This window comes from Cajanus cajan, chromosome 4, assembly GCF_000230855.2.
Source record: "Cajanus cajan strain Asha chromosome 4, NIPB_CcT2T_4, whole genome shotgun sequence".
In the NCBI taxonomy this organism is placed as follows: domain Eukaryota; kingdom Viridiplantae; phylum Streptophyta; class Magnoliopsida; order Fabales; family Fabaceae; genus Cajanus; species Cajanus cajan.
This window is the reverse complement of record NC_138520.1, coordinates 76,344,487-76,369,341: the sequence shown is the minus strand read 5'-3', so window position 1 is coordinate 76,369,341 and position 24,855 is coordinate 76,344,487. Positions and strand designations below refer to the sequence as shown.

The 24,855-nt window shown below is 37.5% G+C and overlaps 1 protein-coding gene across 2 annotated transcripts; it reads right to left on the bottom strand.

Annotated features, from left to right (window-relative positions):
* Positions 1 to 1,563: 1,563 nt before the first annotated feature.
* On the bottom strand, positions 1,564 to 24,453 carry BIG (auxin transport protein (BIG)). 2 transcript variants are annotated; one of them, XM_083073107.1, is made up of 14 exons: positions 23,977 to 24,453; positions 23,445 to 23,551; positions 22,398 to 22,560; positions 16,208 to 22,302; positions 14,004 to 14,621; positions 13,714 to 13,894; positions 11,495 to 11,729; positions 6,870 to 11,408; positions 6,567 to 6,789; positions 5,968 to 6,366; positions 5,730 to 5,873; positions 3,723 to 4,748; positions 2,774 to 3,280; positions 1,564 to 2,516 (listed from the first exon to the last, which is right to left on the bottom strand). In XM_083073107.1, the coding sequence occupies exons 1-14, from the start codon at positions 24,221 to 24,223 to the stop codon at positions 1,689 to 1,691; spliced, it is 15,312 nt and encodes a 5,103-aa protein (XP_082929233.1). In that variant the 5' UTR covers positions 24,224 to 24,453; the 3' UTR covers positions 1,564 to 1,688. The 2 variants fall into 2 exon arrangements, with proteins under 2 accessions (XP_082929233.1, XP_082929234.1); XM_083073108.1 differs by having other exon boundaries at positions 23,445 to 23,548.
* Positions 24,454 to 24,855: the final 402 nt, after the last annotated feature.

The window sequence follows — 24,855 nt, the reverse complement described above, 5'->3', positions numbered from 1 at the left end:
TTCCAGGTGAAGTTTGGCCCTAGGTGTAGGATTTCTACACATTATGTATTTCATCTGCGCGTAATCCACTAGAAACGGGGTGAAGAGTTCAAATAATTTACTCGTATATTTCATCCACAATTATATTTGAGTTAATCACCTATACACGATCAATGTAAAGTTTTTTTACACCGACAATCAATTATATTTCTTAATTGTACCATGTCACAGTTAAAAATAAATATATTTATAGTGACATAGCACAATTAAGAAATATAATTGGTTGTCAGTGTAAATTTTTTTTACACCGATAGTGTATAGGTAATTAACTCATTATATTTTACCTTTTAAATCTCATGTTAAGAAGAGTACCTTTTTTATTATTATAAGAAGAGTAATTTTAATTTTTTAAATATTAAAATAATTGAAGTTGGATAATAATAATAATAATAAAAGAAAAACAAAAAAAGTGGAGGAGCTGGTAGCTCAAATTTAAAATCTCGTGTGGGTGGGTTGGGCGAAACATGGACATAAGGAGCTGTGGCAACAACGTGAACAAATTCAGAGGCTGCAAGCAAGTGGCAGGGTGGGTGACAATCACCCCTTTTTTGGTGCTTTTGAAATAATGAAAGTTTGGTTCCAAAGTGTATTCAGAGGAGAAGAGACGTTGTTTTGAAGACAAATTCCCGTGCCTTTCTCCATCTAAGACCGCATGTGATTATAGTTAATTTAAGTCACAGGCATGCTGCAACACTTGCTCTCTTAATTTTATACTCCTACTGCTAGTTATATAATACTCAATCTTAAAGGCTCCGCAATGTTATTCGATTATAAATCAATTTCAATTGGATCAACTTAGATACGGCTTTGGGATTTGTATCTTGTTACAATACTTGGTTAATACGTCAGTGAAATGTTAACGAATACTATTAAAACAATTACTATAACTTTAAAACTAAAAATATGAGTAAATAAAAATTAAAATTCTCAATATTTTAAAAGTTGTATTTTTATTAAAAAAAATTTATTTAGTAATTTCTTAATAAGTGTTACTCGTTTACAACACTCTTGTTTTTGTCGAAATATAATGAGTGGCAGACAACAACCAGACTCCCTTGAACATCAAGTTACATGACTATTAGAAGTCATTCGTTATATAAGACTTGGAGAATAGCAGAACTTTACACTTTGAGGTGGAGCCACTTGCTTTACACAAGACGAATTATACCGCATCTTAGGGTCATGTCCTTAAAACTATAGTATTCCATTTCTCAGGGTGTTAGACTTAACGTAATCCACTTTTTTTCAATCTCTCCATTTTGTACTTTAGAATTTAGAATGCACAAACCTACGTTTAGTAACTTTGTAACGACAGTCCAAACACAATGGTTTATGTAATCATTCATTTTGGGTGGGATTTTACATTATGTCAAATCGTGATTGTAGTATTTCTTAAAAGAAGAAAACATTATGGAGTTCGTTTATTGGTGTTCTTTAACAGTTATAATGCGTAGCATATTAGGTATAAGGCATGTCTAATCGGCTGGGAATTTAAGAAAGGCATTTTTCCACACCATCACAATATCAGCCCTTAAATTTTCCATTAGCTTCATACATTCGAAAGAACAAAGTAGCCAAGCGTTTTACATTCCCTCGTAATATATGAAATGCTGTTGATATTTCATTGTTTGAAAAGAGAGACAAAATCTTCAGCTTTTGCCAGCATTAATAGCAGCCTGCACAAAGTCTTCACAGCGGGTGAACCCACCGGACAACACCTCAGCTAGAACCCCAACAATGTCAAAGGCCTCCTGCAAGTCATTGGTAGAATTAATCTCATCAAGCCATGACAGCATCTCCTTGGGGAATCCGAGGAGCTCTTTCACATTAAAGAGTCGCTCTTTCATCACCACTTCCCAACATTCCAGGTTTCCACTTTCATCTTCACTTTCTATTGTAGATGAAGCCCCTTCAGTCCTGACAGGTGTTGCAATTGTTGATTTCTTGACCTTGAAGAAATGTTGTAACAGCTCAATCAAGCCTGTATAGACAAGCATTGGACGAATAATAGACAAAAGACCATTCTGCCCTGTTTCTGTTGAAGCACTTTGGCCCATACTTCCAGAGTCCACCCCATGTGAAGGAGCTGAAACGGATGGTGTACGAACAGTGGACCGAGAATGTGTCTGCTGCATGTATGCATGGTAAATTCCGCGCTGCAGAAAAGCACGGCGATGCTGCAACCAAGACTCATAAGACTCCGAGAGAAATGAGTTCACCATCATAAATTGGACAGTTTCTTCTGTCCCCGGTGTTGGTTGGGTTCCAGATGGAGAAGAGGGTCTGACATCTGATGAGGACGAGGATATGTATGCTGATACAGCTCTGGCCATGCTTCGACGCTGGGATGGGCTGCCTTGATCAAGGAGATGGCGTGCCATTTGGATCATAAATGGGAGGAACCGAGAATTACTTTCCCGTCCACCACCTCGGCAATCAACACTGAAAGATGCTCCAGTTGCAAACCGAGCTAACATCTACAAACATCATGAACCAAAATTCATAAACATCAGATCAAGACAAAATCACTTGATTTAAACAGTATAAAAATAACTGTAGTTACATTCTTTTCTAGAGAAATAATTTGAAACCATCGCTGAGTTATCTAAATGAACCATTTATGTCTGTTGTAAATGTCATAAACTACATTCCTTGATCTGCCTTTTTATTTTTATTTTGTCAGTCAAATTCACCGTTCAAGAAACAGAGATTATATTGCAGCTGAATAACATACCAGAACAATGTCATAAGTCAGCAGGCGGAGCCTACTCCCATCAGCACGTCCAAGTGCATTAAGGTTGTCCCAATACTGGTCAACATAGCGAATATACTGTGCCAGAGGAACAGATGGACCTCTGACAGGGAATAAAGAATTACAGAGAGATTCATTATTTCTAAGTGTTGCTCCATCCCACTCTTTCTTCGGATTCTTCAAAGCAGCATCAGCTCTTTTGGCCTCTTGATGGCACTGGAAATGAATAATATTGAAGTAACTAACGGTGGTGTATACACAGTCTCCTCCACGAGCACTTCCCGAAGAACCAACACCAATATTCACACGCTTACTATAAGAGTACACACCCAGTAAATCAGCTGGTCTTAAACTGTATCCTTCCCGGCATACCATGCATGCCAACCCATCCTCCTCCTCCTGGACATCTTCTAAACCTTCAAGGACAGGCCGAGCAATGACAATGCGTTCACCTCCATCTGAAGATAGTTCTTGACGCATTCCAAGCCCCTGTATCACACATAACAGACAATGCAAAAGGGAACAAGAAATCAGATTCCAATAGAGTTTAAAGTAGAATATATACCACGTGCCATACGAATTGTCAAAGTTGAATGAATATTAAATCTGGTAAAGGAAAAAGTAAACGAGAAATAGACTGAAAAGTGAAAACAACAGAAAACTTTGGCTGAACTTAAATCAGCATTTTCATCGATAAAAGTAACAAATAAAGTACAATCACCAATTTTATATCAAACATGAAAGTTGGAACAAAAAAGAAACAGAGAAACTGGCAAAAAGAAAGCATTTAAACAATCCTCAATCTACTTTTTCCAGTCAAAGAACATGCTTACCCAAGAAAAAACACTCAACAGTTAACATAGTTTTACCATTTCAAACAATATTGTTTATATAATTGAATTATGTAAATAAAGGTATTTATATAAAATACCTGAAGCAATTCCTCTCTCCTTCGCAAAGCCCTGCGTCTCATTTCATCCTTAGTTGCATGCCGCAGATTAGACACCTTCTCCTCCAAGAATCCATCTCCTTTTCCCTCCTTGTTAGATAGCGTGTCCAACAAATTTTCAGCCCTAGCCCCAATTTCATTTTCTCCTGAAACTCCTTCCAAGGCATGCAACAAGGGTAAGATACCTTCCTCATCAATACACTTTTGAGTGAGCAGATGCCCCATTGACAAACCTCTCAGCATAGACAATATAAGCGGGACAGATGGCAGCGTTAAACCCTGTGCCCACTCAGCACTGTTCTTAAAGCCAGCCTGCCCTGCATTGGCAAAGTTATCTTTCAAATGTGTCATTGCAGTTTTAGTTATACCCTTCTCTAGTATAATGTCCTTTAATCTCTCTCCACAGGAACTTGTCTTGAGTGACTCTGAAACCCTAACAAAATTTTCCAGTGTGAACCTCTGCTTTGCAGCTTGCTGAGCAATATTATCATCCTTTGGATTATTCAGATGTTCTTTCTGCAAGTGGTCAAATGAACCCCAATCTTGCAAGTAAGGACTAAAATGCTGGATAAGAGCTTCCATTGCGGCAGGTTCACCATAGGTCAAGTAAGGCAATATTCGAGCAACCATCTCTGTGTTCCTCTGCTGTTTGTTTGATTTCTTAAGGCCCAATGGATGAGACAATCTCTCCAAGAACATAAGAACTATCTTTTTAGCTTGTTCACCTGTCCCAGCTTCTTCACTAGTGACAGTGAGGGCACTTTGTGTGATGCTTATATTGTCACTTTCATTTGCTTCTAAAGTCAGACTTTCAACAATCAACAGTATGCCTTCAGCTGGCTCCATGGCATCCACAAAGAAAGCTCGCCTTGCAGTCTCAAGAAGCAAACCTAAAGCTCCTAACTTCAACAAAGCTCGTCTGTTTTCTCTGATTTTGCAACAGTACATAAGAAGATTAAGAACTGCAACCAGTTGCTCTTGATTGGACTTGAAATCATCTCGCAGACGCTGTGCATCATAAAAAGTGAGAAATTATATTATCAACGTTAAGGTTCCATACTGCAGGATTAGACATTTTACAAAAACATCAGTAATAATGCATGAGAAAATCTGGAAAATGAAAATGAACATTATATACAAACTGCAGTAGTTTTCATTTGAAGAACGTGCCTTGACCAACAAAACGTCACAATAAATCATCAAAGCAATTACTAAATGATGCTGTCAGGTACAATGACATGGTCTGGTTTATGTGAAAGAAGAAAAAATAATATCAAAGGAAAAGAAAGAACTAAACTTCAAAACTACACCATTCTCGGTGAAAAGAACCATGATGTGTTAGGATTTTCCCCTAACCTAAAATAAATCTCATTGTATTTGAGATTTGTTAGTACTTTTTAACGGACAACTAACACAATTGAATTTTAAAAAGTAAAGTTAAATAAAAGTAAAATTCAATATTGCACACCTAAATCATAAATGGATTATATACCCACTTGGTTTTGCTTTTGCCCCATATAACTTGAGAGATGTAAAGCATTTTGGATGATTTTTTTTTTTCAATAAATATAATCATATCAACATGTTAATGTTGTTTTTGTTGTAATTGATACTTCTACTACTATACTGGGCTACAATGTTGTAGGCCACAGTGTATTAAAAAACAACACATGGAAAAAAAACAGAGCATACACTGGTCTGACTTATAAAGACTTGCTAGCAGATAGCAATGAACTTAAACACTCGTAAACGTCACATACAGGTGACACATTTCCAAGAAGCTGTCAAACTGATACATTAATGCACAATTGATGTATTTCACAATTCCCATACATCGCAGCTAATTTTTTAATTAAAACCGAGTATTCATCAATGTGTGCCACTATAAACAATGTGTGGCAAATGAACAGAAGGTATCTATATAATGCTAAATTAAAATTAAAATTTCCAAAATGTTCAAGTCAACAGGTATGTGAAAAAAGTGCTAACCTGAATCATATCCAATAGTATCTCCAGTCCACCACACTCACGAACAGCACCTGCTATGGCAAACTCAACCTCTGGATCCTGAGACTCCTCTCTATCTTCCTCCAACTCTTTAATCATAGGCTCAGTTGCTTCACCATCCAATCCCTGGAAATGATATATCATAAAAAAAAATAGTATTTAAATTCAAAACCAAATGTAACAAATAAGCCAAATCACATGCTCAATTATAGAAACATACCTGGAGCCGATAAGTCACTGTCATGGGTGGGCAATCTCTGGATGAGTTGACAGCATTTGGAGATAACAAGTTGGAATTAGTAATGTTTGATGATTGATTTGATTTCTTCCAGACTTGCTCATAAACTTGTGCAATGCTCAAATCAAGAGAGATAATATTGCCAGCAACTAACAATTCCATTCCATAGTCATCCTCAAGAAGACCTAACAAATCCAACTGATGGCAGATCTTGTTCTTAACATCACGCATTAATGGGCCAATTTCAACACTCGAATACGGATTCTTAGTCATTGATCCCCTTATGAACTCTTCCTGCGTATGTGCTTTGTTCAGGACCAACAAATATACAGGCTCTGGTTTTGAGGGGCAGATCACATTGCAGAGTTGCTCCAAGATAAACTGCAAATGCAGGTATAGATCACATAAAACTAATAATAAGCCAATGTAAAATTTGATTATAAATTTAACACCAAATATTTGTGTTAAATCATATTCCTACGAAAACAAATTGATACTTTGTTGAATACAAAATTGCTACAACTGATTTAGAGGATAAATGAGTTATAGAAAGGAAAATAAAAAATAAATTCCATCCATACCAGACAAGCACGCCCCTTTCTTTCCTCCCCGTGTATTTCCAGACCATTGATGCACGCCCTAATGAATTGTCGCTTGTTCTCGCTGCTTTCCAGCAGCAGACTATCTAACAGATCTTTAAGGAGCCGATTGCAATCACTTATCAACTTTGTCTTTTGAACTATCAAGCCACGAATTACAATAAGTGCCTCAAGAATTTCAGAAAGCAAGTCATCTCGCATGAATCTGGAAAAAAAATATTCATATGAGATGATGTAAAGCAAAATTTAACCTCAAAAGTAAAATTATTCAAGCAGAAATTGTACCTTGATCTAATATTTGGAACCTCCAAAAATTTACCAAGAAGCTCTATGAGTTTGTGAAGGATAAATCCCTGGGTTATATCAATGTGTAGACTCCTCTCCAAAGACTCAACATTACTCACTTCTTGGGTAATTAGACTACAAATTGTCCGTAGACATCCACGAATGGTCAAAAATAAAAGAGCCTCCTCTGAATCTACCATCTTGAATAGCAACTCAAAATACTCTGCAGCACTCTCACCAGCAGAAAGTGTTGCAGGTAACAAAGAAACAACTAGGTTCAGCAATCGAAATCTTCTGGATGAACTTTGAGCACAAAGCATGCTTATGAGTGTGCACATCTCTGATCTAATGGATTGGGAACAAGCACTCAAAACAAGTTCTTTAACCCAGGATCCCAACTCAAAGACAGATAAGTCACTTTTAGCTGCTTTTCCTGCACGACGCTTCCACCTCAGAGCATATTTAAGTGCCAGGTAATCATGCCTTTGGGGTCGTGACCTCTGGCCAGTAACTTTGACAGCCTGAGACACTTTATATTGCCTTCTAACAAAATCAAGATAGGAAGCTCCCCTCTCCCATTCTGAATAGCTCAATAGTTGAATATCTCGTGTCTTGGGTGTGGCATCCCAATTTCTTTCTGATGAGTCTGAAAATGTTTTTGTTCCACTGACAGTGACAGCAGCAGTCAAGGACCCAGATACATTTTGATTACTCTCGTCCTTTGTATTTGCAGAAGATTTCCCAAGGCCTTGCTCTTTGTCTGGTGTATCAGGTTTTGGAGGTGTGCATGCCTGAGATATAATTCTCAGACAAGGAAGAATGACATGCTCAGATATGGCAGGATGCTTGGCACCTAACTTGATTGAAGAAAACAATAATTGAAACACAAGACGTAATCTTGATTCCCAGAATTCATCAGCCAAAGAACACACCTCAGAAAGTAATAACAACTCCTCACGTGTAGTCACTGCAATGTCCATGGAGCGATGATGCTCAAGGCAGTACAAAACTTTCTTTTGTATCAGACTGTTCAGCTCAGTAACTGCATTTACATCACCTTCAGATAAAGAACAAAGAACTGTCCTCGCTTGGACACGGGCAGCTTTAGCACCTTGATGAATGTTATTCTCAAACAACTCAGACAAAATGCCAGCTGAAACAAGTTGTTTCTTAGAATTTGGATGCCTTGCTAGCACCTGCAATAGTTCCAGACATTGTGTTACAAATGTATTTGCACAGCCATAGCAATTATTTGGAGATCTGGAAACCACAAATCTTGAAGCCACACTGGCATCAGAATGCTTCTGGTGCAGATAATTCATCAACACCTTGCGTAGCCCTTGCAGTGTTTGGACACTTTTGCTGACAGAATCAAAAGCTGCTTTGCACTTCTCACCATATAGCACTCCGAGAAGAGCAATCTTCCTGTTGATCTTACATGAGGGACCAGGTAAAGAAACCATCATTTGCTGTACAGAGTCCTTCTGTTGAGAGTCTATTTCACTGTCACCAATGCTTGATACAATCTTAAGCAAGGGCTTTTTAAAGCCCAAAAGTTGCTGGTATCTCCTATGAGCATTCTCTGACTCAGATTCTATGGCTGCCAATCCCTTCTTCATATCTTCATCATTCTCCATATTATCAAATGTAAAACTTGGCTTTGCCATGAAATTAAACTCAAACCGCCCATATTTACTGTATCCACACTCATTGCATAGAAAAGAATCCAAATTCTCATAATTGATGTTGCGACATTGCCTACATTGATAAGCATTTTCATGACAATTGCTGCATATACCATGTTTATCTGTGACTGGACGACTACAACGTGGACATTGCAATGGTTCAAGAGACAATGCCTGAAGATTTTCATAGAATGAATCCAGTTCAATCATAAAGTTACAAGCTGTAATTGGAATGGAAAATTCAACTTTAAGTTCTGTCTGATTGAATGCAAGATGACAACTTTTTGCACGCTTCCATAAAGACCAGTTATTTTTCAACTCTGATAAGTCAGTGACTGGCCTGTTATTGTAGTATAGGTTCAAAACCTTCACTGATTTTGACTTTCTGGCATCATGAACATTCATCGTCACAGTCTGGATTGTGTAACTCCCAGTGCATTTCACTATGATCCGGTTGTCAGTGAATTTTGTTTCAGATTTCAGAGTATCTAGCTTCATCCTGCTGTAAGGTACTTCAGGAGTGCTGCAGGCAACACAAGGTTCGCTCTCAAGATAGTATCCATCAAATTCCACTAAGCCACTCAAAGTATTATATATGCGAGAATTTGGATGGTTAGCTAACAGCTCATTCTGTGAATGGAGTGTCTCAAAGATACATCTAATTACATCAGGTGTCAAGCATTGGTCCACAAGTTCAGAAATCTTGTGTTTTGAACTAGTATCAGGGGATCTTCCAAGCAACCATGAAACAAGTTCTGTATACTCCACAATATTCTGACCATACATGGGGAGGAACTTAACTTTCTGCAAGAGTGCTGTTAGCATGGTTTCCTTAAATGTTGGTTTGGCATGATGCCAGACACCATATAAAACTAACTTAGCTTCTGCACGCACAGTAATGGAATTCCACTCCAGAAGGAAACAATCTATGAACTGTTTCAAAATATTGCTACTCTTGTCAGTGAAGACATCTACTGCTGCCTCCATATCCAAATAGGACTTCTCAGAACCAGATTCAGCTCCATCTTCACCCTTCTTTTTTTTCTTTGATTCCTGAGATGCAATGCTTGATTTGTTTGAACTTATGTCTCCAGACTCCATCTTTTGCGTAGTGTGACCAATATCTTTTCCTGTATAGAAGGCAAAATTGAGAAGTTTAAGAGTCTGAATAACAGACTCTTCACCGAAATAAAATATTCCATTCATCAGAAAAGACAAAATATCTCCATGCCTTAAACAGTACTTCTGCCAGTTCCGAGGCCGTGCAGCTGCAACTTCTGCCATAGTGGAGAGGCATTTCACAATCTTTACACTTCTTTCATATGGGATGGGATTATTTTGAAAACCACCAGATTTGTTTATGTGTTTATAAAGTCTCTTGGCTTCACTAGAGAATTGCCAAGAGTCTCGAACACTGTAATAATGAGACTTGCTTCCACACAGATGCAGGAAAAGCCTCCTGGCATATCTTCTTACAAAATTGGTGTGAGGATTGTTGATGTAGCTGCAGAGAACATCTTGATAACCATCAAGCTTTAAATCCTTACCATATGATAACTTGTAGACCTTTTCCTTTTCCCCAGTTTTTTCATGCTTTTCTGGCCGAACAAGGGTGTAAACCAATCGGAAAGCATTCTCTAGCAAAAGCCTGTGATAGTCCATAAAGATATCTGTGCGATGCACTTTGGCATACGAATCAGAAAAGAAAGGTGAAAAATTACCAGCTGGTAAATCTCTACGGACTGTTAGGAGAGCCCCACATCCAGGCCCGGCATTACTATGCACACCTTCATTGTTAACAGGAGATTTGAAAACATACACTAGCTGCTGCAGTATATCCATTAAATAGTTTACAAAAGATTGCTGCCTAAGCGAATCACAAGCTCGAAGCAGTTGTGATGCAAAGTCAGTCTTCTCTTGGTCATCTAGTGAAGTCTTGGAACTGGCTGAGGTGGATGATGAAAAATGGATTACGTTTTTATCATGCATGTCAGAAGTTCCAGTCTGTCTTGGCATGGAACTGTCACTACCAGGCTGATGCCAGTTTCTAAGCATCAATGTGAAAAACATGAAGACCAGGATTGCAACTTCCCCAAATGATGAACGGGTTCTGGCTTCAAATGGCCTGTTGAGCTTTATCTCATCCAAAAACCACTTGATTAGTTTTTCTAAATCTAAGCTGTCTGGCTTTGAGCTGTCTATGAAAGGTCCACCTACAGCAGATGACAACCTGTAGAAAAGCTGCATAACAGGGATTGCCTGAACTCCAGAGGTCGTATCCATCCATCCTCTCAACTGTTCAAGAAGCTCAGAAAGAAGTAAAGAATTTATGGCCCGTTTTGAAGCAGAGATTGAGATAGGATCAGTTAATGAAGCAGCAAAATCCCCAGAATCATTAGGTTCCAAGACATGAATGGATGGAGAAGAATTCTGCATGTTGCTATCAGCAGGTACAGGCAGCAGGTTCTGGTCACTAACATCGTCAGCTGTAAAGTGAAATTCATTGCCATCACCTACTGAATCCACTTCAATTGGTATCGCCGTCATAGGATGATCTCTAGAATGTGGTGGAGGAAGTCGATCTGCATCTAGTTCATAACAAGCCTCACACAAGTCAAAATCAGGACAAACAGTACAATGCCATCTTCGCCTTAGTATAGGTACTGTAGAGCAACCGTCACAGCAATATTGCACAGATGAAGTGATATTGTCATCTTCAATCATAATTTGGTTATTTCCTGTACTTGGGTCAGCAGGGCCAGGAACTGACACTACACTCTCAACAGCATCATCTGTAGTCAACATGGTCTGCTTTGGAAAAGGAACCTGAAGCAATCTTGAAGATATGGCCAAACTGGGGGGAAAAATGTTTGAAAACCTGATGTCAAATTCAGAGCCAAAAGAAAAAAAATGAAAAAAAAAAGGAATGATCTATAATACCTGCTAGCAGTTTGAACAGCCTCGTTGGACGAAAAGAGAAGCTTCTTGAGTAATACAACAGCAGGTGCAACAGAATGCACTCCCGCATCTTTTCCCTGTAGGTCCAAGCATTCAGCATAGCAATAAATAAGTTCAACTGCAGACATAACAATGTTGTTCATGGTTTGTGTGTCAGGCTGTTCAAAGTCCAAAATTCCCCATAAAACTTGCATAAGTGCATCCACCACTTCTGAGCCTACATGAAAAAAAAAATACAATATATCATATTAGAATGGTAGCAAATACAACAAATATGTCCACATCGCAGAATGACTATTCCAAGTCAAGTTAGCACAGTAGGTTGAAGTTAGTCAAGTTTACGGCTCTACGAGTTTACAAAATTTGTAGCAAGTTTACATAAATTGTCAAAGGCATAGGTATCAACTCAGAAATAGCAAGTTTAAAGTTGAGAAATGTATCATGTTTATTCTGAATAGCCCAAAATTAATAACACACGAATAATAATATGAACAACATTTAATCAATAGACATCAGAATTAAAACATTTACTAAAATTATGAGAGTATTTTCTTTAGAAGAAATATTTTTCCCCTCAAATTGCTTACTCATATCTGAGATCATGCAAACTAAAAATTCCAATATTTCTATGTTTACTTGGTTGGCCTCAATCTCAATCACAAAATAGGATCCTACAAGTTCCTAGCTTCCTTGTATACCGCTCAAGATCCTTGAGTAGTACTTCAATACTTTCCAGGTCATGGCATATTAGGTCAATTTATTTTATCCATAAGAATTACAATGATGACAAAAAGGTTCAAATCTTGGACCCAAAGCATACTACACCAACCCCTCCACCACTAGGCCAACCCTAGTAATTCATATTAGTTCAATTTGAATCCAAACAAGCTGGAAACATGTTCTATTGCAATAAAAATGAATTTGGTTGATTTCTTCGTGAACTGAACCATAATAAGTTTCATCATTATTACATAATAAGTTGCTTTCAATTTTCAGCTCACAACTCAAAAGATCAAATACCATTACAAATAAAGGACGATTAAGAATTTAGAAAAACAATGTAGATATTTTGTAGGAAGAAAGAATTTTTTTTTATTTTTAAAACAAAATGCCAAAAAATCAAGACTTGATTTTGAGAACAGAAGATGACATTCAAAACCGTATATTAAATCAGGGATGTAAGACTTGGGAATTAGGAGATAAAATCTCATTGTCATGAATTAGTCATAGCATGCAGCAAACATCGATGTTCGATTGTTCAAATTATTTTGGTTTAATACCACATATATCCTATGTTGTCAATAGCAATGCCGTTGGGTTGGGTAGCATTTCAACGTTGCGGCTGCAACAGTCGTGAATCAGTGAAGCAGGGAAGTTTGCAAAATTTTGAAGATACCCTCACTTAATGAGGGTATTTTTGTATTTCCCTTTGAATAACTTTTTTCCTTTTGCGCCTTTTAATCGAGCTAGTGTATGTCGTCGCTCCTCCTGTCTTCCTACCGCCCTATCTTCGTCTCCCAGCGGCTCTCCTACAGATTTATCTTCCTCTCCAGTGGCTCTAACAATTGAATCTTTCCAAGAGGAAAAGGGGGTTGGAGCGCCTAACTGCTGGGGTCTTAGGTTTACACTTTACAGTGAACAAATTAGGATTGAAAATTTGGGCCTATGGGCCCAAATTCTTTATATATTTATTTTTCTCCTTTTTTGGTTTGGTTTGGTGGGCCTAATTAGGTAACAAAATATTAATTTAAGGCTTTAAACACTGTTTCCTAGACTTTCTATTTTATGTTCAAGTACTAGAATTTTTTTTCTTGAAAATGATTAATGCATAAAGTCTATCTTACTGTTTTTAGAGCTTGTATATTATTATTATTATTATTATTATTATTATATACACACGTGTGTGTAATATTAGAATAGTGGTCATCCTGCTATCCCACTTTTGGGGTCGGCCATTCCACTCCACTATCTAGGATTTACAACTATGCATGTATCATCCAAAAAAGACAATCTTGTTCCAAACAGATAGGACTACTATTGGTGTCAAAACAATCCCTCTGTGATTAACGCAGCTTGCACTTGAGTTCCCATGGATGTTTATATTGACCAGACCATGTCTATTGCTTACTTATCTCTCTATGCTGTGTTTAAAAATAGACAATTTCCTATGTATTTTAAGATTCAATCAAAGACAACAATACCATTTGTCTCCAGAAATGTTGCTAAATTTGAGCGACGTTGCAATGCAATCTTACAGACTGCACGCATCTGGGTGGTGAACTCTTCGATGATCCAACTTCCTGCAGTACCACCTAGCCCAAGCCTTGAGGATAGTAGTGAGGAGGATTTTACCACCCCAAGAAGTCGCATGGTATCCTTGACCTAATGTGAGAAGAATCCAGTTAGTAATAATTAGCACCACATAAAATAGATAAGCAGAAATAATGAGCAAAACAAACTTGCTATAGAACCAAATCATAGTATAGATTACTTGATGGTATATCTCTTTCTTGGGAAAAACTGCCTGTAAGACACAACTAGCTGAAGCCTGCAGAATTGGTTCCCTGTCACATTCAAATATTGTTTCTAGTAATGACTTGCACTTGAGTTTCCCAAGTTCTGTTCTGGCTTCCTCAAACCTTGAACAATCCTGTTGCCTACATGATGAATAAAACTTCGTAATTAGCTTAAGCCCATCTGCTATTACTTGCTCCTGCATAGGAGCAGACTGCATTGATCGGCGCTTCTTTCCAGATCCACCAAGTGATGAATTTGAACCAAGTACTCTTGCTTCCATATCTAAAATTGCATCCATTTTCTCTTTCCAACCAAATTCATCTTTAGCTCGGCCATAAACTTCGAGTGAGTCTATTCTGGGGAGTGTTGAGCCATTAAAGGTTGGCCCAACTGAGATTGTAAATTCTTCATCTGCAAGAAGAGACTCTGCAACTGTAAATGGAATATCATACCAGGACCTCATTCCTTCATCTAATTTAACAACCCTTTGGAAAATAGAAATGCTAGAAGGTATGTGACTTGCTGATGTATTTCCCACATGAACTCGAAAACCAACCATGACTATATCAGGATTTGAATTGAAGACAGATATCTGTAAATAATACATAAAGGAAGAAATTAGGGAGATAAAAAGTTATAATCAAGCACTTCCGATAGACACAGCATCAAAAGCAACTAACATACAACACAAATGTACGGGTTACAAAGAACACCGTATAAAAAAACCACCACCCATGTATGTAATCATCATCATACCAGCCTTTCTATCTTTAGTAGCTGGATAAAATAAATATAATTACACAAAACCCAATGCCCAGGTCAAACTTTGTAAATAATAATGCGCATCGGGCACTACTTATTCAACTAAGAATCCATACATTTCCCCCTATATTTAATAAAACTTAGAACATAAAAAGGAGGCAAGGAAAAAGGAGTTCTGCAACTATATGACCATCTTGGAGTATCAATTATAAAGAGCAAAACCAGATTATTTGGGGTCTGTTTGGCTAATAAAACATTTCCTATTTCTATTTTCTGAAAATAGTTTTCATTTACAAATTTATAAGATTTAGAAAGCATTTTTTTTAGAAGTTATTTTGTGTTTCCAAAAGGTGAAAAAACTAAAGCATGTTTAGTTTAAGTATTTAAAAAAAAAATTAAATGTTTTTATTATATATTTACAAACAAATTTTAATAATAAATATATATTTATATTGATAATTGTTAATTTATGTATGTTTGTATATTTTATATATATATATATATATATATATATATATATATATATATATACACGCCTATATTTATTAATAAGTTATAGAAAAAATATAGAAGACACTTATATGTTTATGCATTTATAACCCAGTTTACATGTGTAGCAACAAAAGAAAACCATAATAAAGCAACTTGCATCAATAGTGAAGAGATGATGGGATGATGTAATACAAAAAGGGAAAAAGAAAGAAATTGTATTATAGTTACAGTTTATGCCTCTGTTTTTTCATTTTGTTGGAATACACTGAAAATGACTTTTTTTTTAGCTTTCAATTTTAGCCTATATTTTGGAAATATTACCACAGAAAATATTTACTAAAACCTAAACGAGCATGTTTTACCACTATTTTCCATTTTCACAGAAAATGAGAACAGAAGATGGACATACTAAAGATCCCCTTTTTAAGGTTCATTTTGGTCTTCATTTCAAAAGAATAAAAACACAAGGATTATTACTAATATCACATAGGGAGTGTTTGCCGATTTCTAAAAATAGTATAAATGGTGTAAGTTGGAACCAGTTACAAAAGAATCCATAAAAACAAGACAAAAACTTGAAAATAGGATTTAATTATATTCAAAATGCTTTATTGAATTTAATTATATGAACAGGACAGATTGTGACGATCTAAATGTCAAAAAATTGGCATGTTCATTGACCTAAGGATAATGAGCATTCCACACAAAAATCTTATCTTCAGATAAGAAGGGAGAGTCTACACTTCAAGTTCAACTTTTTAAAAACATTTATTTCAAATTTAGTTCATATAAGAACTCGTTTCATAAAATTTAGGTGACAATCAAACGACCTACACCTAACCAGCCCCACAGTACATGTCACAAAGTAAAGCAATTGCAAATATTCACTTTGAAATACAAGTAACTCCAAAAGAATAAAAATACCTTAAAACCTGAAGGACTGGGGCTTTCAAGAAAACCATCCTCATTTACCAAACTCTGTTTAGCTCCTTCAGAATCTCCATTTCTGACAGCATCACCACCCAGCTTCACATCTGGTGTAATACACACAGTCTTCTCAAAGAAATCAAGAGGAAATTCAGGATTTGTACCAGCATAGGCTTTATTGAGGATTCCAGAACCCAGTTTCTTAACTTTCTCAGATGCTGCGATCCCACTGGCATCCACACCTGCTGGAGCGTGAGAATATATTTGAAGGCTACCATCATCATGCAAGACAAGACAGTGGATTTTATCCTTTGATAGTGGTTTATATGCAGTCATACCAACTATAGGAGAGGTTGAACCCACTGAATGCCGCATACACTGAGCAATTATCTCATATTCCCCCATTGAGACAGTAAGTGCAGAATTTGATTTCAATGTTGATAAGCAAACAAATAACCCACTTCCAGCCAGCAATTCTTTCCAATGATGTACCCCAGCAGGCCGCAGCTTACTTTCTTGTTCCTCATATACAGAAGAGATCTCAACTAGAGAGGCTGCATTGGGGCTTGGGCGACCTACCAGTGTGGTGCCATCTTGAAAAGATACGAAGAGTAGCTTATAAGTTGAAGAGAAGTACAATGATGATCCCTTTGCATGAATCTCTTTTCCCTGTAGTTGTACAAGTTCTTTCAATGGCACAGCCCCAACATTCCCTTTGATCGACAACTCCAACCTGAATATGTTTCCATTTTCTGAAAGAACAAGAAGAAACATTCTTCCTTGGGACGCTGGACAAAGAACTGCATCCACAATCATGTCATCTGACAAAGTGAAGTAGTGCATTGGACTGATATTGTCCAAGGACAGGTCATATATCTTAACAAATCTGTTAGTCACAACCATTAATTGAACTTGTGACCCTGGAACCCAATCCACCCGTCTAATATATGCACCTTGCAAAGGTAGCTCAATGGCAAGGCGGTCAATCACTTCACCACGAGGATTTAATGTCAGGACCTGGCAATCCTCATAACCTGCTACAAGAAGATAGTTCTCAACCACAGGATTGAATGCAAGTTGTACAATTTCAAAGCGAACAATATTTTTAGAAAGAGGTTTCACATTGTTCTTGTCAGTTGTCACAGGTGCAATGGTGGCTTGACCAATCAACTGTCCAACATCATATATAGCAACTTTATCACCTTCACCAACAGCAAGTCGTCCACGTACACTCACACTGAGTAAGGACTTCACAAGAGAACCACTTGCCAAATGTAATTTAAGTTCTTTGGCATTTGAATAATCAACCTTTATCTTGAGATCAAATGATCCACTTTTATATGCTTTTTTCAATTGCAAGAGATCAATGCCATGAGAAATCACCTTGTCTTCACCCAAACAGATTCTCTTATCCTTGGAATGGTGAGAGTCTCGTCTGCTAAGTATAAACGGCAGCAAAGAAGAGCAAAGATTGAGCACCCGACTCTCAATATCCAGTTCTTCCAACAACAATAGAATGCCTTCTTGTATCTCTTTTGGAATACATAATCTGAGCGAATTATCTGCATCTGAACTGATTTCCTCTTCAAAATCTGAATCACTGTCCGGCAGCTGATCTCCATCCTCTGGGAAGGGTAAAAATGACTGGAAAGTATTAGAGCCACGAACAGGTGCACTGCTATCTCCAGTAAATTTCCGAGGTTTAAGGCATTGACAATTACTACCCCTCACACCCCCAGCTCCACAGTCACAAAAGAACCGACTTGAACGTGAATAGACAACACGATGGCCCCGATGACAAACCTTGGCACAGACTGAGCAGCAACCTTTTGATACAGTCAGGTCACATGTATAGCAGAAATACCAATGCTGCTCCATGAAATTGCTGCCACTGGAAGTAAATGTGCAAACTTTAGAGGCAAGGGCTCTTTCACTGTTAGCATCCTCTTCATCGTCCTTATCTATGCTAAGAACCTCTCCATCAGAAGTTGCATCATCCTCATCCTCATCTACAGAAGTTGCATCACATTCAAGAGAGGCTGACCCCCCTTCTTGATTGGCAGAAAGGATAAATGACTCGGAATTTTTTCTAGATCCAACCAGGCGAGCAGAAGCAGGTCCTACCCCAAGACTATTGCCAGAAGAACACTTCTTGGTTGTCTTTTGCAGGGAAATTTTACCAGATCCACTATCACTCAAGACAGTTTCAATAAAGCCAAATAAAAACTTCAGTCCTGGAAGCAGATTTTCATTAGCCACCAGTTTCTCCATCAACATTACAGTCCTCATCAAAAGCTGTTTCATCAAGAACTCTCCTCTAGAAATTTGAACAATGAAATTGAAAAAAGACTTTGCTACATGTATATCAAACAACAAAAAAGCGGAGTCAAGTGACAGCAGTGCAGAATTAAAAATATGATTTTGCATTTCTTTTGATTGTTGTTCAGAGGGTGGTGATACAAGACACAGAATAAAATTCATTGTTGACTCCCTAAGAGAAATGGAGCTCCCCTTTGCACAGTTCACCCCACAATCTGATTTCACTATGCTTCCTAAAAGCCTCTTCTCCAACCACTTAGATACACAATCTATCTCTCTGTCAAGAAATCTCCTTTGTATCCTCAATCTGAGGGCAGGAAATTGCTCACCAGACAAAAGATCCACAAAGAACCCAAGAACCTTCACATTCACTGATTCAGAGAAGCAGGAATCTAGAGAATCAATTAGGACCAAACAGTCACCAAGATGCAACTGCAAAAGCCTATTCATCTTCTCTGGCACATTTTCAACACCAAGATAAAAATGAAATATAACAGACTTTGAAGGGTGTTTTCTTAGGCTGTTTAATATCTCAATAATTTTGCAGATTATCCATTCACGAACACTGCAATCACTTGCTCCTCCAGCATTGACATCCTTCAGAAACCCTTCCATTTGCTTCATTAGAATTAAGTTTTCATAACATGACAATTCCAGTTCAGCACTCAAGCTGTGATAGATAGTGTCACATTTCCCATGAACACTTTCAAAGATCCTATCATACTTGATGATCGTTACTGCATCAAAAACTTGTCCAAGGACTTCAGTCTCCAAGTTAATAAGTCTTCCCACTTCTTTAATTCTAACTATCCCATCAAAGACACAGATAATTCCTCTTATGCTAAGGACACAAGAAAACATAGTAGCACTATGAGTAGAGAGATGAAAAGGAAAACCATGCAATAAGCACTCCCAAGAAGCTCTAGAAAGAACTCCAGAAACTTTTTTATCAACAACCGCATCCAACCTTGATATGAGGCTAAGAACAGACTGCAGCTCACCTGCATTGGAACCACTCCTCTCCAAGAGCTCATCCTGTAGGCTTTGGTCAATTTCAGTATGTTTCAGAAGCAAGAATGATGAAAATCCAGGAGCCTGCTTTTGCTTGTTACTGAGGATATCAAGGAAAGCATTCTGATAAACATGTAAATACTTGTTCAGCAACGATGAGAACAGCCTTATAAGGGATACAAATTGACCAGTCTCAATCATGGAGGAAACCATGCTTCCAGCAAGTTTAACATATTTCTCATCCCCCAAAGCATTCTCAGTCCAGGTTAGACCATGTCCAGAAATAGCATTGTCCATGCAATATCTCCATATGCCAACATTAGTGAAGGAGAGAACCAGAGACAGCCACATTCCATTTCTGAGAAAATACCAACCTAATTGCTCAATGCCTTCTGGTATGGGCAAAGCATTTAAATGCTGAAGCAGACTCAATATAACATCTGGAGAGATAGTGAACTTCCCAATGCCCTCTGGATGGCCAAGGAGTAAGTGGCTGAAATGGAAAAAATGCAACATATTAGATGGATCCACTGGGTGGTCTTGATCCCAAGATATAATTGGATGCTCTGCTTCAGAGCCAACATATGGAATATCCCAACAAAGGGAGAAAACATATCTCTCAACAATTAGATCTTCAACAGCAGTGGCTATTTTACCTCTCCAAAACCCCAGAATCAGAGAATATGTAAAATATATCTCCTCCCAATTCAAAGCTATGTTCTCAATTGCCAAATCATCCCTAACAACTGAAACAGAGGACCCAGATATATCAATTAGGTGTCCAATCAAGCTACTAACAAAAGCTTCCTCTCCAATCAATCCACCTGCAATGTTTTTAAATGCAGCCGATGACCAAGATGACATGTGATCATTAACTTTAGTTGGCATAAATGAGCCAGAAACTGGTGCTTCCCTCAACTTAGATCGCACATCTATGAGCAATGATGTTGGACAAGTCTGTTGGTGAAATATCATATGACGAAGAATTAAGATCAACCTTGAAACTACTAAAGCCCAACATGTTAACAGCGTGCTGCTCAAATCTAATGTTGAATTAGCAACTTCTTTGAGGGTAGAAAAGAATAATTTTGCCATCACTGCCTTTTCATCTTCAGAAGACAAGTGGAATGCCATAAGAACTACCTCAATGTGAAACAACGAGGGAAGAGTACCAACAAGATCATTGATGCTTGGGCAATTTGAACTAATAGTTTTTGCCTTCTCAACAACAAAGGCAACATAAACACTACAAATCTTAGTTCTTAACTGACTACCAGAAGAACCAACCCTACAAAACAATGTGTGAGCAAGCAGGGTCAGGGTCCTATCATTATAACTAAAGGAACCATTCTCAACAGTTAGGATTTTATCCACAAGGTAGTCTTCAAGTGAATCACTCAAAGCATGGTTAGTGAGAAGGTTGTTTAAAAGATCAAAGCACAGATCAGGGATATGCCCAATCTTCCCATCTTCATGTAACAAGGTACAACTATCAGACATATTATCTTCGGAACCACAGCCCTGACAATTGAGTAGGGAAAGCAAAATATCAATCTCTCTACTACTAAGTTTGTTGCAGGCCTCGGCATAAAGAGAAGGATGCCACTCAGCAGAGAATATGCAAGTTTTAAGGAAGTTCAGAAGTTCTGTAGCAGCTTGCATTGGCATATTTTGATAGCTCGAACTAGAAACTAAAGAAGCAACAGGTGGTTGTTCACATCCATCCGTGGATCCAACAGAGCGCCCAGTCTCCGAAAAAAGATCTCCAAAAAGAGCCTCATCCTCATGGCATACTGCATTTTCAACTTCAGATGTTCCAGCAACTTTTGCCAGACTAGATTGGGACCTTTCCATTTTTGGCCTTAATTTCAGTCCTTCAGAATGAAGGAACAAAGCAAGTTGCATCAGATTGGCAACCCACTGGCTTGACACAGGAAATATCATTTTTAGAAGCTCTTCAAAAGCATATCCCTTCAGCAAAGGAACAGACTCCTGATGAACAAGGCACGAAGGAGAACCATTCTGTGAGTCAGTACAACTGCCAAGTTCCACATCAAAGTCTTTCCAGTCAAGAGGAATCAGATGCTTCTGTCTTTTCAGATCATTAACAAGTTTCAGTGTATAAACAACAAATCGGGGGAAGTAAGCTAAAGGGGGCTTCAAATTTTGAGCAGATTTGTCATATGTCCATACAGAAGAATCCAAATTCTCCAATATAGTTGCTATAATACATGTTTGGATATTCTGAGTAACATTGCTATTACCAAAAATAACCTGAACACTTTGAAGAAATTCTTCTAGAACCATTAAAATAATGCTGTCAAAACTTCCCTCGGTAGTAGCATAGGTATTTACAAACTCAAATTTAATTCTAAACAAATTAGACAGAGTATCAGAAAATGTGGCAACTGCTGTCATCAATGAAGCATCATATTCAACATATGGAACATCCTTCAAAAGACTTCCAAGTATCTTTAAGATCCTCAGAATGAATGACAGTCTCCTTCGAAAATTTTGACTCACTGCCCGCTCATCAAATATATCTTTTACTTTAGCTAGCTTATTGCATAGCAAGATCAAGCGTGAAGTGCATTTTCCATGGACAATGGCCCAGTGCTGGGATAGAAAGACAAAATTATTAAGATATTGATAATATGTCTGTTCAATGAATCCAGATTCTTGCCTATCATGAGGCACCCGTTCAGATGCCAAAGTCTTTAGAAGCCAGTCCATTGATTTTCTTTCTTTTGAGCATCTGAAGCCTATTGCATGTGAGAAAAGTAGAAGCACGTGGTTAGGTTAGAAGGAAAACCATGACAAGACAACAATTAGGTGATTTTGGATATTAACATTTTACCTTCAAGATGGCATTTTTTGTAGTCGTCCACAAAAGTACCACAACAATCATCAACCATCGGCAACATATCTACCAAGGCACTAGCAGTTGTAGGTTGCAACATGTCTGCTACCATATTTATTCCATCAACCAAAGCCATCTCTAAAAGATGTATCATGTTGTTCTGGTAGGTTCAACAACAATGAGTAATACACAAAAAATTCCCACAACATTAACAGGAAAAAAAAAAAGATAGGTCAAAACACCTAGTACTGACACAATAAAATCAATTTAACCTATGCCCACCAGACACTATTTTGTTCTAAATGCATATTAGTAAAGGACCCTTTTTGCTTCCTCTGTCAGGGATAGAAATCAGAAAACCTATTAACATACAATATATCATGATGTAAGAAGCAGGATAAAATAAAATTGGGCATTTGGACCTAATATTTATTTTTATAATTCAACTTATAAATATCTCACAATAGGCTTTAAATATCTGTCGGCAAATATCCAGTGATATTAAGGAACAATGCTATTCTGATATTATCATGCATAACTGATCCCTTTTTTCTCTATTTTGTCTATTTTCAATCTTCTAACTTTATAGGACGCTCATCATCTTTAACGTAATTTTTTTTAATTTTATCATTTTCTCCTCCTGACTGTTGAGCATCGGGTAGGGGGTACTCCCTCTTAGAGTTGCAACACTCAAGTCCTGTTTGGACCAATTGCGAAGGGGATAGGCTAACCGACTATAGTCTCCAATCGCCTTTAATGAATTCTGGTTCATCTACTGAAAAAACTATGAGTCAAATAGATTATATAGAAAGTTTATACATAATATCATGTAACAGTTTAATAATTAATACAATTGTGCCCTGTACAACAACCTTTAAATTTCATTAGGATAATAGTTTCTGATTCCACTGTATCTTATTACTCATTTAAGAATTTGGCAACTAAATTAGACATCTCTAAAGTCTTGCTGAGAACAGCACATTAATTCCATCAATTATGCATACTACAGAACTTCCGAAAAAGCGAAGAAGCTAGTAAACATACCTGAATTCCTAGATCATCACTATCGAATCCAGATTTCTCCAAATAGCAAAGAACAAATTCTATAGACTGTTGCACAATCGCAACCAGCACGCCCTCCGCTTGCTCTACTGTTCACACAAACAACCAAAACAAGACAATTAAAATTTAAAAAAGAAAAAAAGAAAATCATTTCAAACACATAAAAAATGCAACCACAGAAGAAGGAAAAAAAAAACTTAGATGTGGTTAGTTTCATAGGTTTATTTGATGTTATTCTCCAGTCAGAAATGAAGTAGTTTCATCTCAATTCTCATTAGTCCATGTAACGAGATTTCCATTCAAGGTCAAGATAGATTGCCAGTTAAAACTTCAATCTGATAGGAGAACAATCTCAAAAGCACTTACAGAACTAAATAAAACTGTATCTAAGTTATGTCAACAAAAACAATTGCAAACAGCACACCACAACAAGGATCACTCAAGCCAAATCGTACAACACCAGCAAAACGCAACCGAAGAACAATTTCCGACGGTATAGCGAAGCAAAGAGCACCTGACAAAGATCGAGAAGCGGAAGCGATTGCACAGGCGAGAGAGGAAATCGCGTGAATCTGCGCGTCGTTCCACGAGAGGAAGCGCAAGGTTCCGTCATCGGAGGATTGGAGGCCGCCGCGGAGGACGGAGCAGAAGGCTGTGAGACCTGACCGGACGGCATCATCGGAGCGGAGCCTCTGGAGAAACTCGTCCGCGGAGGAGGATGGCAGAAGAGCCTCGGCGAGGACGGCGAGGCTATCGGCCATGGCGGAGCGAATCGAGAGAGAAGAGTGAGGCAGGTTTTGAAAATGGAATCGAGTAAGCCAAAGAGAAGTGTGGGGTTTATGGTATTTATATAGCGTGTGGAAGGCGGTGATGGAGGAGAAGAAAGGGACATAGAGAGAGAGTATTGCTTTTGCTGCAGTGCTGTCTGAGTTTGCTTAATCAGAAAGCAGAAATTTCAATGCATTGCCAACACTCTTGTTCTAAACTACTACTACTACTGCACTTCTTGCCTCAGCCAAAGAGATATATTAAACCCCTGAGTAAAAAATAATAATAATAATAATAATAATACTATAAACTCCTTTACCCTCTTCTTTTGTAAAAACAAAAACTACTTTATCTGTTTTTATTTTGTTTTTTCACTTAGAAAACACTAACAATAAAATTTCAAAATCTTAAAATATTCACTATATGGAGATAACCACATTCTGATATACTCTTTCATCTCATTAGTTATAAAGAATTACATGTTTGATTTAGTATTTTATCGTATAAAAATCTATGTTAAATTATAAGTAAAATAATTTTACTTTTAAATTTTTTAAGTTTAGAGGTAAAAACTATAATGAAAAATCATTTAAAGACATATTTTAATAGTCAATAAAGATAATAA

What these genes read in the sequence shown, in the direction of transcription:
- BIG (XM_083073107.1), bottom strand. Translation starts at nt 24,223, where the DNA reads ATGGCCGATAGCCTCGCCGTCCTCGCCGAGGCTCTTCTGCCATCCTCC. An exon ending in CCAGTCCTTCAGGTTTTAAG is followed by an intron (nt 14,622 to 16,207) that starts GTATTTTTATTC and finishes TATTATTTACAG; the next exon opens with ATATCTGTCTTCAATTCAAA. An exon ending in AACATTTCTGGAGACAAATG is followed by an intron (nt 11,730 to 13,713) that starts GTATTGTTGTCT and finishes TTTTTCATGTAG; the next exon opens with GCTCAGAAGTGGTGGATGCA.